The sequence below is a fragment of the Mus caroli genome, unplaced genomic scaffold, assembly GCF_978045245.1.
Source record: "Mus caroli unplaced genomic scaffold, Mus_caroli_1 scaffold_1, whole genome shotgun sequence".
Lineage (NCBI taxonomy): Eukaryota > Metazoa > Chordata > Mammalia > Rodentia > Muridae > Mus > Mus caroli.
In genome coordinates, this window is record NW_028227256.1 from 129,700,257 (window position 1) to 129,713,459 (window position 13,203).

General features: G+C 47.2%; 1 protein-coding gene across 1 annotated transcript; it reads left to right on the top strand.

The window, feature by feature from the left end:
* Window positions 1-300: 300 nt before the first annotated feature.
* Ppp1r15b (protein phosphatase 1 regulatory subunit 15B) lies at window positions 301-9,071 on the top strand. The gene is made up of 2 exons (XM_021173081.3): window positions 301-2,757; window positions 5,746-9,071. Exons 1-2 carry the CDS (start codon window positions 886-888, stop codon window positions 5,968-5,970), a joined length of 2,097 nt encoding a protein of 698 aa, XP_021028740.1. The 5' UTR covers window positions 301-885; the 3' UTR covers window positions 5,971-9,071.
* Window positions 9,072-13,203: the final 4,132 nt, after the last annotated feature.

Genomic DNA, 13,203 nt, shown 5'->3' on the forward strand with positions numbered 1-13,203 from the left:
GCGAGTTGGTTGTACAGCACTGCCCACATCATTTCACTCTAGTCTTCCTACGCCCTTAATAGGAGATACACGTGTCAGATAAGCGGATAATTTGCCTAGCAATCGGATCCATAAAAAAAGGGCTCGGGAGAATTTGAAACCCACTCACTTCCCTGAGCCCTTCCCTTTGACCCAGAGGGTGGGGCGCGGAGTCTCCTAGGAGACCAGAATGAACTGACTGCGCACGCGTACATTCTAGGTCCGGCTGATGCAACTCGCCGCGTGCGAGCCCCGCTCTACCCGGAGTAAGGAAGCCGACAGGGACCACAGACGCGGCCAATCAGAGGCCACGCACGAGGGTGAGGCAAGTCCGCCTCTCGGGAGGCGAGGGTGGGGGTTCGGCGAATGACGTGAGGCGCCGCTGGGCGGTAGGGAGTAGACGCCCTCGGTCCTCCGTCTCGCCTTGCAGCTTCCGGGTGTGCGGCTGCGGCCATTTTGAGCTTCGCTTCTTTGCGCCCTCGCCTGCCACCCAGCCACCCTTTCCGCCTTGGCGTTTCGCGCCTCCGTGCGGGCCACCGGAAACGCCGCCGCCGTCTCCGTCGCCGCCGCGCGAGGGGGGTCTTCTCTATGGTGGAGCGATCTCACACGGCTTAAGACGTCTCCTTCCCTCGCCGGGATGGACGTAGCCGCGGTCGCCACCGCTTGCGCGGGCCTCCGGGCCGTCCGGTGTAGCACTCGCTGCGGAAGCCGCCGCTCTCTGGGCCTCCCCTGCCGGCGCGGGAATCGGACTGCAGTACCCACTCCGTGGTTGGGCAAGGCGGAGACTGTGTAGACCTCGAATCCTGCTCGCGCTGACGCCGCTGAGCTCTGTCCTCTTCCTGCCCGAGAAGCCGCCAAGGTAAGGAGATGGAGACGGGAACGCACAGGGCCCGGAAGCGGCCTGGCCCTCGGCTGGGCTCCTGGTTCCGGCTGCCCTTCCTTCGGCGATCGCGCGCCTGCCCTTCCGAGTTCCCGCCGCCTTCCTCTCGACAAAATCCCGGGAACTCCGCGCTGCCCGAGCGTCGGACTAGGTACTGGACCAAATTGCTTTCTCAGCTCCTTGCCCTGCTCCCTAGCCTATTCCAGAAGCTGCTGCTTTGGAGCCAGCTTTTCGGGGGCCTGATTCCGACCAGATGGCTAGATTTTGCCGCAAGTTACAGCGCCCTGAGAGCTTTGAGAGGACGGGAGGAATCTGCCGCTCCCACGGTGCAGAAGTCTCTGAGTTCACTGCGGCTGGACTCTTCGGAAGACTTGGTTGTCAGTTCTCTTGATTGGCTAGAGGAGGGACTCCAATGGCAGTGCTCGTCCTCAGACCTGGAGTTGAAACTCAAGGCCCAGGAAAGAGCTTTAGACTCTCCAGCGTCCACTTTCCTCCTGGAGCAGCAGCTGTGGGGAGTGGAGTTGCTGCCCAGTAGCCTTCAAACCGGGCTAGTCTCCCCCCGAGAACTTGGCTCTTCATCCTCTGGGCCTCTGAGCGCTCAGAGCTTAGGCAATTTGAAGGTCGTTTCCTATCTCCTGAACCCTTCCTACCTGGACTACCTTCCCCAGTTAGAGCTGCGCTGTCAGAACAGCGCTGGAGCTGGCCAATTTGTGGGTTTCCGAACACTAACCCCAGAGAGCTGCTATCTTTCTGAAGATGGTTGTCACCCACAGCCGTTGCGGGCAGAGATGTCCGCAACCGCCTGGCGAAGGTGTCCGCCTCTCTCTACAGAAGGCCTGCCGGAAATCCACCACCTTCGTATGAAACGGCTAGAATTCCTCCAGGCTAACAAAGGGCAAGAGTTACCCACCCCTGACCAAGATAATGGCTATCATAGCCTGGAGGAGGAACATAACCTTCTCCGGATGGACCCACGCCATTGCACAGATAACCCAGCACAGGCGGTGTCCCCTGCTGCAGACAGGCCGGAGCCCACTGAGAAAAAAACAGAATTGGTGATTCCAGAGGTTTCACAGGGCCCCCAGGGAAGCAGTCTGTTTTGTGAATTACCTGTGGAAAAGGAATGTGAAGAGGACCACACCAATGTAACTGACCTCTCAGATGGAGGAGAGAGCCTTCCTGTTTCTACCAGACCCGTTTGTAGCAACAAACTGATAGATTATATTTTGGGAGGCGCCCCCAGTGACTTGGAAGCCAGCTCTGGTTCTGAGAGTGAGGACTGGGACGAGGAGCCTGAGGACGATGGCTTTGATAGCGATGGCTCCCTGTCGGAATCAGACGTGGAACAGGACTCTGAAGCGCTTCACCTTTGGAACTCTTTCCACAGTGTAGATCCTTACAACCCCCACAACTTTACAGCCACGCTTCAGACGGCTGCTGCCAGAGTTGCCCCCAGAGACCCATCTGACTCAGGGACATGCTGCTCTGGCAGCTCTGGTGTAGGCAGTCGTCAGGCGGGACCCCTTCCTGAGACCCCCAACCATAGTTCCGGGGAGGAAGATGACTGGGAATCCAGTGCAGATGAAGCAGAGAATCTTAAATTGTGGAACTCTTTCTGTAATTCTGAGGACCCCTACAACCTTTTAAATTTTAAGGCTCCTTTTCAAACGTCAGGGAACAATTGGAAAGGCCGTCAGGACTCAAAGGCCTCTTCTGAGGCTACAGTGGCCTTCTCTAGCCATCATACCTTACTTTCTTGTAAGGCCCAGCTGTTAGAGAGCCAAGAAGATAATTGTCCGGGCTGTGGGCTGGGTGAGGCTCTTGCTGGAGAAAGATACACCCATATCAAGAGAAAAAAGGTTTGTTCCCTTTTTACATGACTAATAATTTGCTGTATTTTGATATGGTTACTGTAGCAGCATGACTTTGCCTGTGGAGGCACAGCTGTGCACATTTTTGAGGAAGGCATCTGAGCTGGTGTTCTTGAACTGAGAAATACTCATGTGATCCTTCTTCCCAATGTAGAGAAATGTTCTTCTCCAAAGGAAAGGTGCCAGTATTAGATGTTAGTTAGCAGGGGTGTCATTTTGGTTGGTGGAACCTGAAAGTTAGAAATGCTTTTGCATGTGTTTTATTTGAAAGTATGTAATGTTTTATTTTCATGGCTACAGTGTTCATATTCCTAACCATTGGAATCCAGAGGAATAACACTAGCAAGCAGCAAGTTAGGTTTGTTCAGTTGTTTGCCCTGAAAGTGGTACTGTGGTGTATGCCTGCAATTCCAGCACTTTAGAAGCAGGTGGGTGTTTTGGAGCTTTGGAGTCTAGCCTGGTCTACCTAGTGAGTTCCAGACTAGCTAAAGATACATGAGCAGGACCTTATCTCAAAAAGGGGGTGGGGGTGGGGCATACACCTGGCTTTCCTGCAGTCAGTTGTGTTCCCAGCTGTCTGGAACTTCCAGCCCAGTTTGTTTTTTAGGTCTCATTATGTAACACAAGACCTCACTGTGAAGTCCAAGCTAGTCTTTGAGCCTGGTGTCTCAAGCTTCCCGAGTGCAGGGATAATTGTGAGCCTCCGGGCTTGTTTCAAACTTCACCAGGCAGTCCTTTGGTTGAGCTTGCTTGGAGTTCAGAGTCCTTTGAGTGCCTAGCTTCTCACTGCTTACTCAGCTGGGTTACTAATTGATACAAAGATGTCTTCTATTGTTGAGGGAGTTTCTTTAGTTTCTTTTTTTTTTGTGTGTGTGTGGTTTTTTTTTTTTTTTTTGGTTTTTCGAGACAGGGTTTCTCTGTGTAGCCCAGCTGTCCTGGAACTCACTCTGTAGACCAGGCTGGCCTCGAACTCAGAAATCCGCCTGCCTCTGCCTCCCAAGTGCTGGGATTAAAGGCGTGCGCCACCATGCCCGGCTTTTGTGGTTTTTCGAGACAGGGTTTCTCTGTGTAGCTCTGGCTGTCCTGGAACTCACTTTGTAGACCAAGCTGGCCTCGAACTCAGAAATCTGCCTGCCTCTGCCTCCCGAGTGCTGGGATTAAAGGCGTGCGCCACCACGCCCGGCTATTTCTTTAGTTTCTTAAGACTTTCATTTGGAAAGAGAAAGCAGTGAGTGAGTTATCATTGAACTCCTATTCTGCAGCTCCAGTGCCTGTCAGGGACAGTGTGTGAGCGAGCTCCTGGGTCTGAAGGGCCTAGCTTTTTAGAAACTATTCTTGGACATATCCAAATGGTAGTAATCTTATGTCTTGTCTATAGAGGCATAAGGCATGCTAAAAAAAATAAATTTTAGAGTGGTATAGAGAGCCTCTATATTTGCTTGTTTATAATTATAAATATATTATTTATAATGAAGTTTGATCAGCTCTCCTTATCCTCTTCAGGATAGACAGCTATTGAGGGCACAAGCAGGAAACAGTGGAGTAGTGGTGTGAGTTCTTGGCTCTGGAGAGCTCTCCGCTCTGCCCTGCCCGAAGTTAGCGATGAGATGGAGGTGGGTGGGATAGGGCCGCCAGATTAGACTTCAGTGAGCTCTCTCTCAGCCCTGATCTCCTTCCTTACCCACCCAGCTGGAGTCTAAGATCTGCTGTAGAAGGAAGAGTTGCAAGATCGTTTTGTCTTGTGATGCTGGGGTTGAAATCGTGAACCAGTTGCATATTAAACATTCACATTGCCACTAAGCTAGCTACACCTCCAGCCCAAGTACCAAAACACAAATGAGAGGAAAACTCATAATTTGCCGGGCAGTGGTGGCGCACGCCTTTGATCCCAGCACTCGGGGAGGCAGAGGCAGTCAGATTTCTGAGTTTGAGGCCAGCCTGGTCTACAAAGTGAGTGCCAGGACAGCCAGGGCTATACAGAGAAACCCTGTCTTGGCAGGGGTGGGTGGGTGGATGGACACCTCATAATTTCCATGCCTTTGAATAACTGAGGCCAACCTCATGTCTCAGTTTAGTTTAAGACGATAGACTATGAACTAGAACCAAAACTTGGAAGAGGTTGTGTCTAGCTATGGTAGTTAGTTTACAGCCCTTGGCTACCTGACATTCTTAATTCTGTCTTAGAGGGAGGTTTGGGATTGTGGAGTGTGAAATACTTTGTGTTCTGACAAAACAGCAGATTGTAGACTTTGGAATCCTGGTTGTAGCTCTTAGATGCTGTGGGACTCCAGCTGCTCACTGGCATATGGCTCCTTGCCTGTACAGTGGGGCTACTGCCGGTTCATAGCTCATGGGATCCCCATGGGGCTTAAATGAGAAAGTCTGTAAAATTCTTTGAAAAAAGTTTGGCATTTGGTCCACAGTATAAAAGTGCTTATTTTTATGTATCTTAGTTATTGACTGGGTAACCACTAGACTGCAATATCTGGTAAGGTGTTACATGCCACTAATTATCCTCGGGGGCATTGCTTGGCCTGATGTAAAGGGAAGGAAAGCTGTAGGCTCGGTGGGATTAGCTGATGTAACTATTAAACATGCTTTAGAGCAACTATTTACTTTTGGAGTTGATTTTTTTTTTTTTTTTATAAAGACAGGATCTCATGTAAAGCATTTGGCTTCAGACTCCTGATTGTCCCACTTCAGCCTGGGGTTGTGGGAGGGGGGCCTTGGCTTATTAAGGTTGTCTCCACTGTGGTTACCCTCTGAGTACTTTGTCATTTCGGGGAAAGAATTCCAACAAATAGAATTTCTGTATTTCTCTAAGAATTAAAGGCTAACAGGGATAACAAACAAACAGAGAAACACAGAGTTCCCATCTAACTTCTGTAGTGGGCACAGCGATCCATCCTGTCTAGTGTTGGTGTGGTGTTAATTCTAAGATCCCAGAGTTACTAACATTGGTTTTTGTCTTTCTAGGTAACCTTCCTTGAAGAAGTTACTGAGTATTATATAAGTGGTGATGAGGATCGCAAAGGACCATGGGAAGAATTTGCAAGGGATGGATGCAGGTTCCAGAAACGAATTCAAGAAACAGAAGTTGCCATTGGCTACTGCTTGGCCTTTGAGCACAGACAAAAAATGTTTAATAGACTGAGGAACGTGTCAAAGGACTTACTGTTGTACAGCAATGTTAAGAAGTGAACAGCCTGCAAACCCCGCCCACTCTGTCTCTTACTTGAGAGTTTCCCTTAAAAACAAACACTGGCAGCTGTCCTTGGACATGTTTTTAAAGAAACAATTTGTATCTAGTCATGTAGTTTGATTCTTTTTGGGTAATGTGTCTCAGTAGAAACATCAACTCCGATAATGAAGAATCTCTAATCTGTAAACCTCTTTTCCTATTTAGTTGGATGTGGGTTTTGACTTTTTGAGAAGGTCTCACTGCATAATTCTGTTTGGCCTAGGTCTATGTATGTAGACCAGGTTGGCCTTGAAGTTGATATCTCCTTGCCTCTGTTTCCTGTGCCACCATGCCCGGCTGGAAGTGTTTTTAAATATCCTCTGCTTACCTGGGGTGAGAGTTTAATTTTGCACTTTCAAAACGTTTCTTCTGGAGGCAGGGGCTGGTCTGGTTTACATACAGGCTTCAGGCCAGCTAGGGCTATGTGGTGAGACCTAGTCTTAGAGGACAAACAGAACAAAACAGTCAGGTTACTGTGGAAACTGAGGCAGGAGCATAGAAAGGTTCAGGTGTGCCTGGAACTCAGTGAACTCAAGGCCAGCATGGGGAGTTTAGCAAGACCTTTTTACACTCAGAATGGAAAAGGAAGCTGGGGATATAGCTCGGTAGCAGAGGCCCCTGCCTACATGTGCAAGGTCCTGGGTTCAGTCCCCAGTACTGCAAATAGAAAGAAAAAACATTGTCTTGGATAACTATAAGGTTTAAGCCTCATATTCAGTTCTAACTCAAATTATGCATGCGTTGAGTTCTTGTGGTTTTTCTTTGTTCTAAAATTAATGGGCTTTATGGATTTTGTTTTTGTATGTTTTTATGTCTGTTATATTTTGAGGTGGGGGATTGAGGCAGGGTCTCACTGGCCTTGAGCTCATGGCAGTTTTCCTGCTTCAACTGAGTGTTTTGGTTTGTTTGTGTTTGTGTTTTTTTACTTTCATAGATTTGACTTAATTATTTTAAGGCAAAAACCTGTTATCAACCTAAAAGACATTGATGTGTCACTTCAGTGATGGATTGTCTCCCTCTTTTTTTTTTTTTTCCCAGAGCCGAGGACCGAACCCAGGGCCTTGCACTTGTTAGGCAAGCGCTCTATCACTGAGCTAATCCCCACCCACCCCCACCCCCCTTTTTTTTTTTTTTTTAAAGACACGGTCTTATGTAGTCTAGGCTGGCCTTGAACTCATTACTTAGCCAAGGATGGCTTTGAAAGATCCTCTTGTCCTCTTTTTTTGGCTTGCACATGGCATGTGCCATACATCCAGATTTTTCTCTGTATCTAGGTCTTTTTAAGATATTTCCAAGGACTGCCCACAAACCCACAAGTGCAGTACTTTCTTGACTGGGAAAGCGGGGTTGCTGTGCTTTTTAAAGGCACACACCATTATGCCCAGCTGGTCTGCCAAACTTACCATATTTGGTTTCTGTGCAAACTGTCCATTTGGAAGGCTTCTGTGTGTTGTAGTTCCAGTTGAATGTGGCTCTCAGTAGCTCTCAAGAATGGGTAGAAGCCGGGCGTGGTGGCGCACGCCTTTAATCCCAGCACTCGGGAGGCAGAGGCAGGCGAATTTCTGAGTTCGAGGCCAGCCTGGTCTACAAAGTGAGTACCAGGACAGCCAGGGCTACACAGAGAAACCCTGTCTCGAAAAACCAAAAAAAAAAAAAAAAAAAAGAATGGGTAGAAATCAAAGCACTCTAGGAAGTAATCGTTGCATTGTAGACATTTTTTTTTTTTAACTTAGAAGCCTAAAATTTTTCTAGGGGGTATATGGGAGACATGTCAGATATTCAGTTTTGTTTTATGTATCTTAAAACCAGTGTTACTCACCCTGCCTCAGCACTGGCACTTTTCAGACCTGTCTTGGAGACACTGTAAACTTGGATGGTGCAGTTCTGGGTTTTCATGTGTCAATGTCAAATACAAAGGTCAATATCCAGGTTTGTAGTGTTCTACCTTATATAGAGAGAAGCACAGCAGAAAGGACAGATAGAGCAGCCAGAAAGCCCTAGTGTCCTCCCCAAAGCCTGCTTCTAGGTAGTGTGTTGATTAGGTATGCTTGGCTTGTTCAGTTAGCTTCCCTGTTGTGCATGGTTGAGGCAATGTGTAACCAGCTCTTTAGTGGTTACAAAAGTGGGCACAAAAGAGAGGGCCTCGGAGTTGGTTGTGGGGATGAGCTTTCCAGAAGAACTGGCAGGGTGAACTACCTCAGTTTATAATCTCCCTGGTTATTTCCGTTTGATGTGATCTAAGGTCTGCCTCAGTGGTGATGATGGTCATCCACACACAGGTTAGTAAGAGTGCAGGACCAGAAACGTTGGTCTTATTTTTGAGAACCCCCATTTCTGGGTATTTTCTGCACCTGCCTTTAGTGAGCTCCAGAGTGCATTGAAGAGTCTGGTTTAGTGCCCTGGAAATGGGCTAGTTTAGAAGCTATGTTTGGAAAGCAGGCAAGTTGACTTTAGGAAGGAAAGTGTGACAGTGTGTAGACATTTCTTTTTAAACCGGACTGCAGCTTAACAACACTTGATTTCAGACGATTAGGTTTTTGTTTCTGAGACCCGGCACCTGTATATTTGAAAATTGTTCCAGATTACACCTTCACTATCAAATGAGTAAATGACTCATGCCTGCAGACATGACCTGATGGAGGCAAGGACAGAAGGATCTTTGACCGAAGGAGAAGAACTCATTGTCATCCCAGCCCCCAGGAAAGAACACCTCCAAGGCAGGCAGGCATGCAGGCATGCATGCGTGGTGGTTCTAGTTGAATACACATTCAAGTCTTGCAGTGGTGCTTTAGATCTGTGTAGCATGTGAGGCTCTGTACAGGTGGGGGCCACACTTCTGAGGGCTGAAATGTGGCAACCCTTTATCTAACTTGAAATCAAAACCGTCAAATTTTATTTTTTATAATTTAAGAAAGAGTTGGGGAATGAGATTTTTTTGAGCTGGCCTCTTCAGCTCAGTCATTTTCCGTGTAACTAGTGGAGATTTGATAGCTCAGATTATATTTGTATATAATTATTAACTAATCTGTAAATTGTAATAAATATATTTGCAATTATTAAATGCTATGTGACTTTATGTATTTTATGTTGGTTTGAGTATTATGGGACAGGATTTTCAGACTTAGATCAGTTTTGTAGAACCTGATTTTGTAGAAGTGCTGCAGGCCATTTGAACAGAAATCTTGGTCATCTAAATGCCTTCCTGTCTGATTGAGGGGCAGAGTGGGGAGAGGAGAGATGCAGTCGGAAGCTACTTGGATCTTAGAGCCCGAGCTTTTTGAGGTGGTTTTAGGTAGTTTTTGCTAAGTATACCAGTCCTGCTTCAGCCGCTGGAGAGCTGAGAGAGCCTACTATGGAGCCTGGCTACCAACAACCCCTCAAGAGTTCACTCTTAAGTCTGCAGCAGCTGCAAGCCCTCACCTTTCCTCTCTTCCCTTCCCCGGTCTTGTCTTGTTCAGTGCTATGGGGTCCTCTGAAGTTCCTGGGTAACCCTCGAAGGTCAGAAGGCATCAGATCCCCTGGAGCTGGAGTTAGGGAGAGTTGTGAGCTACCCAGCCAACTGCAGCTCCAGATCCCAGGATCTTGTTTTAGATTTATTTATGTATATGGATGTTTTTATCTGCACATCGGAAGAGGTCATCTGGTCACATTGGACTACACCTATGTGAGCCTCCATTGCGTGTTGTTGGGAATTGAACTCGACCTCTGAAAAAGCAGCCAGTGCTCTTAACTGCTAAGCCATCTCCCTAGCACCCCCAGAATCTTAGGTTAGACAAGGACTCTACCACTAAGCTACCCCCATGTCCCTTTTAAAAACAAAAAACAAAATGAAAGGGAAGCTTTGTTTTTGTGTGTAGGAAGTTTCTTCGGTTTTGTATGTATGCCCAGTGGATCCTCAGAGCTGGAGTTAACAGGTTGCAGGGAACAGTGGGTGCTAGGGTACGGGTGCTAGGGTACAGTGGGTACAGTGGGTGCTACTCTGATGCTCTGCAAGAAGGTACCTTAACTGTTCAGTCATTTCAAGCAGCTATTTAATGCTGGTCTCACCAGTTCTGACTTAAGTTTGGGGATAGAGTAGTCGGAGTCACTAATCTCTTCTACCTTAAGTAGCTCTGGAGAAAAAACTCAAGTGGCCAGGTTTACATGGCAAGTGCTTATACCCAAGCCATCTTGCTGGCTCACCATATTTTATTTTATTTTTTTGTTTTTTTGAGACCGGCTTTCTCTTTATAGTCCTGGCTGTCCTGTAACTCACTAGGCTGGCCTCAAACTCAGAAATCTGCCTGCCTCTGCCTCCCAAGTGCTGGGATTAAAGGCGTGCACCACCACTGCCTGGCTATTTTTAATTTTTTAATGAATACTCTTGTCTTCGTGCACACCAGAAGAGGGTACCAGATCTCATAGATGGTTGTGATGCTGGGAATTGAACTCAGGACCTCTGGAAGTATTCCCAGTACTCCCTAGCACCCCATTTTTACTTTTGAGATAGTGTATTAATGGTTTATGCTTTCCAGGTTCTGGGATTACAGGCATCCCACCCCCAACACACACATGCCACTATTGTTTGGCGTGTAGAGAAAGGCTCCTGTGTCTCCTTGGTTACCATACCCAGCTGTCGAGGCCACTTAGCCTTTAAGGTTCAGAGAATGCCCATGTCTACTCCCCAGCGTCCCATGCCCAGGGCTCAAGTTACAGTCACAAGCCGTAATACCTGGTTTTCATGTGGGTTCGGTGGATCTGAACTCAGGTCTTCATGCTTGTGCTGCAGGCAACCAACAAACTGAGCCGAGCAGAATGTTGAAAACCGTAACCAAAAAGGAAACTCACTGTTGGGGAAGAACACCCCTTAAAAGGACCAGGGCTGCCGGGCATGGTGGCGCACGCCTTTGATCCCAGCACTCCGGAGGCAGAGGCAGGTGGATTTCTGAGTTCGAGGCCAGCCTGGTCTACAAAGTGAGTTCCGGGATAGCCAGGGCTATACAGAGAAACCCTGTCTCAAAAAAAAAAACCAAAAAAAAAAAAAAAAAAAAAAAAAAAAAGGACCAGGGCTGGGCAGGAGAGATGGCTCAGCAGTTAAAAGCACTGACTGCTCTTTCAAAGGACCTGAGTTTGATTCCTAGCATCCACGTGGTAGCTCCGGTTCCAGGAGGCCCAGTGCAGCCTCTTCTGGCTTCTATAATCACTAGGCATGAATGTGGTGCACAGATCTACACAGACAACAACATGTTTTAAAACTATAAAGTAGAAACAGGACTTTTTTTTTTCTCATAAAAATGTGTGTTATGAAGGTCACTTAGAGCCGTGCATACACATTCTTGCTATGCTTGCTTCCCATCTGCATGTATATGTATATGTATATATGCTTTTGCACATGTGCATGTGTGTGTGGTGCTTGGTGCCCACAGAGGTCAGAGGTGGACGTGGGAGTCACCCTCGATTGCTTTTCCATCCTGTTCATTAGGCAGGGTCTTTCAATCAAACCCAGGTGCTTTGAGCTGCCCAACACGGCTGCTGGGAACCAACCTTGGGTCATCTGCCAGAACATTAAAACATTTGCGTGAAGTTGTGTTTATATCATTTCGTTTGAGTGTTTTGCCTGCATTCATCTATCAGCACAGTGCATCCTGGTGCCTGAGGGAGTCAAGAGAGCATTGAATCCTCTGGAACTGGAATTAAGGACAGTTCTGCACCACCCACCATATGGGTGCTGGGATCTGAATGTAGGCTGTCCAAAAGAACAGCAAGTGGTTTCAACCACTAAGCCATCTTCTAAGTAGATATATATTGTAGAAATTGAATAAATAAATAAAAATATTTTCTCATATATTACTATATATGTAAAAATAAATCTTATATATACACACATTTTTTTCTTTTTCTTTTTTTAAAAAGGCTTATTTATTCATTTAATTATTTTGGGTTTTTTTTGAGACAGGGTTTCTCTGTGTAGCCCTAGCTGTCCTGAAACTCACTCTGTAGACCAGGCTGGCCTCAAACTCAGAAATCTGCCTGCCTCTGCTTCCTAAGTGCTGGGATTAAAGGCATGTGTCACCACTGCCCGGTGGTTTAATTATTTATTATATGTAAGTACACTGTAGCTGTTTTCAGACACACCAGAAGAGGGCATCTGATCTCATTACAGATGGTTGTGAGACACCGTCTGGTTGCTGGGATTTGAACTCAGTACCTCTGGAAGAGCAGTCAGTGCTCTTAACTACTGAGCCAATTCTCCAGCTCTCACTCTGGTCTGCTTGCTCCAGCTCCGCTTCTATAGCTGTCTTCAGACACCCCAAAGAGAATATCAGATCTCATTACAGATGGTTGTGAGCCACCATGTGCATGCCCAGAGGAAGCAACAGCCACATATTTCTTCTAGGGTAGTGGCTCTCAACCTTCCTAATGCTGTGACTCTTTACCACAAGTCCTCTTGTTTTGTTTTGTTTTGTTTTGTTTTGTTTTGTTTTGTTTTGTTTTGCTTTTCAAGATAGGGTAGCTCTGGATGTTCTGGAACTCGCTCTGTAGACCAGGCTAGCCTCCAACTCATGGAGATTCGCCTGCTTCTGCTTCCTGAGTGCTGGGATGTAAGGCGGAGGCCACCACAGCCTGGCTAATACACTTCTAAGAACCCCTGCTCTAGAGAACCCTGACTAATAAAATGTGTGAATGTTTTGCCTGTGTGTGCGTAAGGACACCACTTGCATGTGTCAGATCTGAGCTGGAGTGAGAGATGTTTGTGTGCTATCATGTAATGCTGGGAATCGAATCTAGATCCTGTGCAGAGCAAGTGCTTTTAACTGCTGAGTTCTCTCTCCAGCCCCTTGCTTTGGTTTGTTTGTTTGGTTGGTTGGTTGGTTGGTTGTTGTTTTTGAGATGGTCTCCTATAAGTAACCCAGGCTGGCCTTGAATTTGCTGTGCAGCTCAGGATGACCTTGAGTTCCTGAACATCTTTGCTCTACCTCCCAAGAACTGGGGTTACAGATGTTTGCCACCACATCTGGCTCGTGGTATGCCCTTTAATATCACCAGAAAAAGATGAAAAATGACCTGTGGAAAGTGGAATGCTTCGCCCATGGGGAAGCTAGAACAGACAGTTGGTGGGACTTGTGGTCTTATTGCCACAGCATCTAGAACCTGAGCTGTGTGGGACCTGAGCTGTGTGCTCCCATCCAAACTTTACAGCAGGTTTGCAGGTT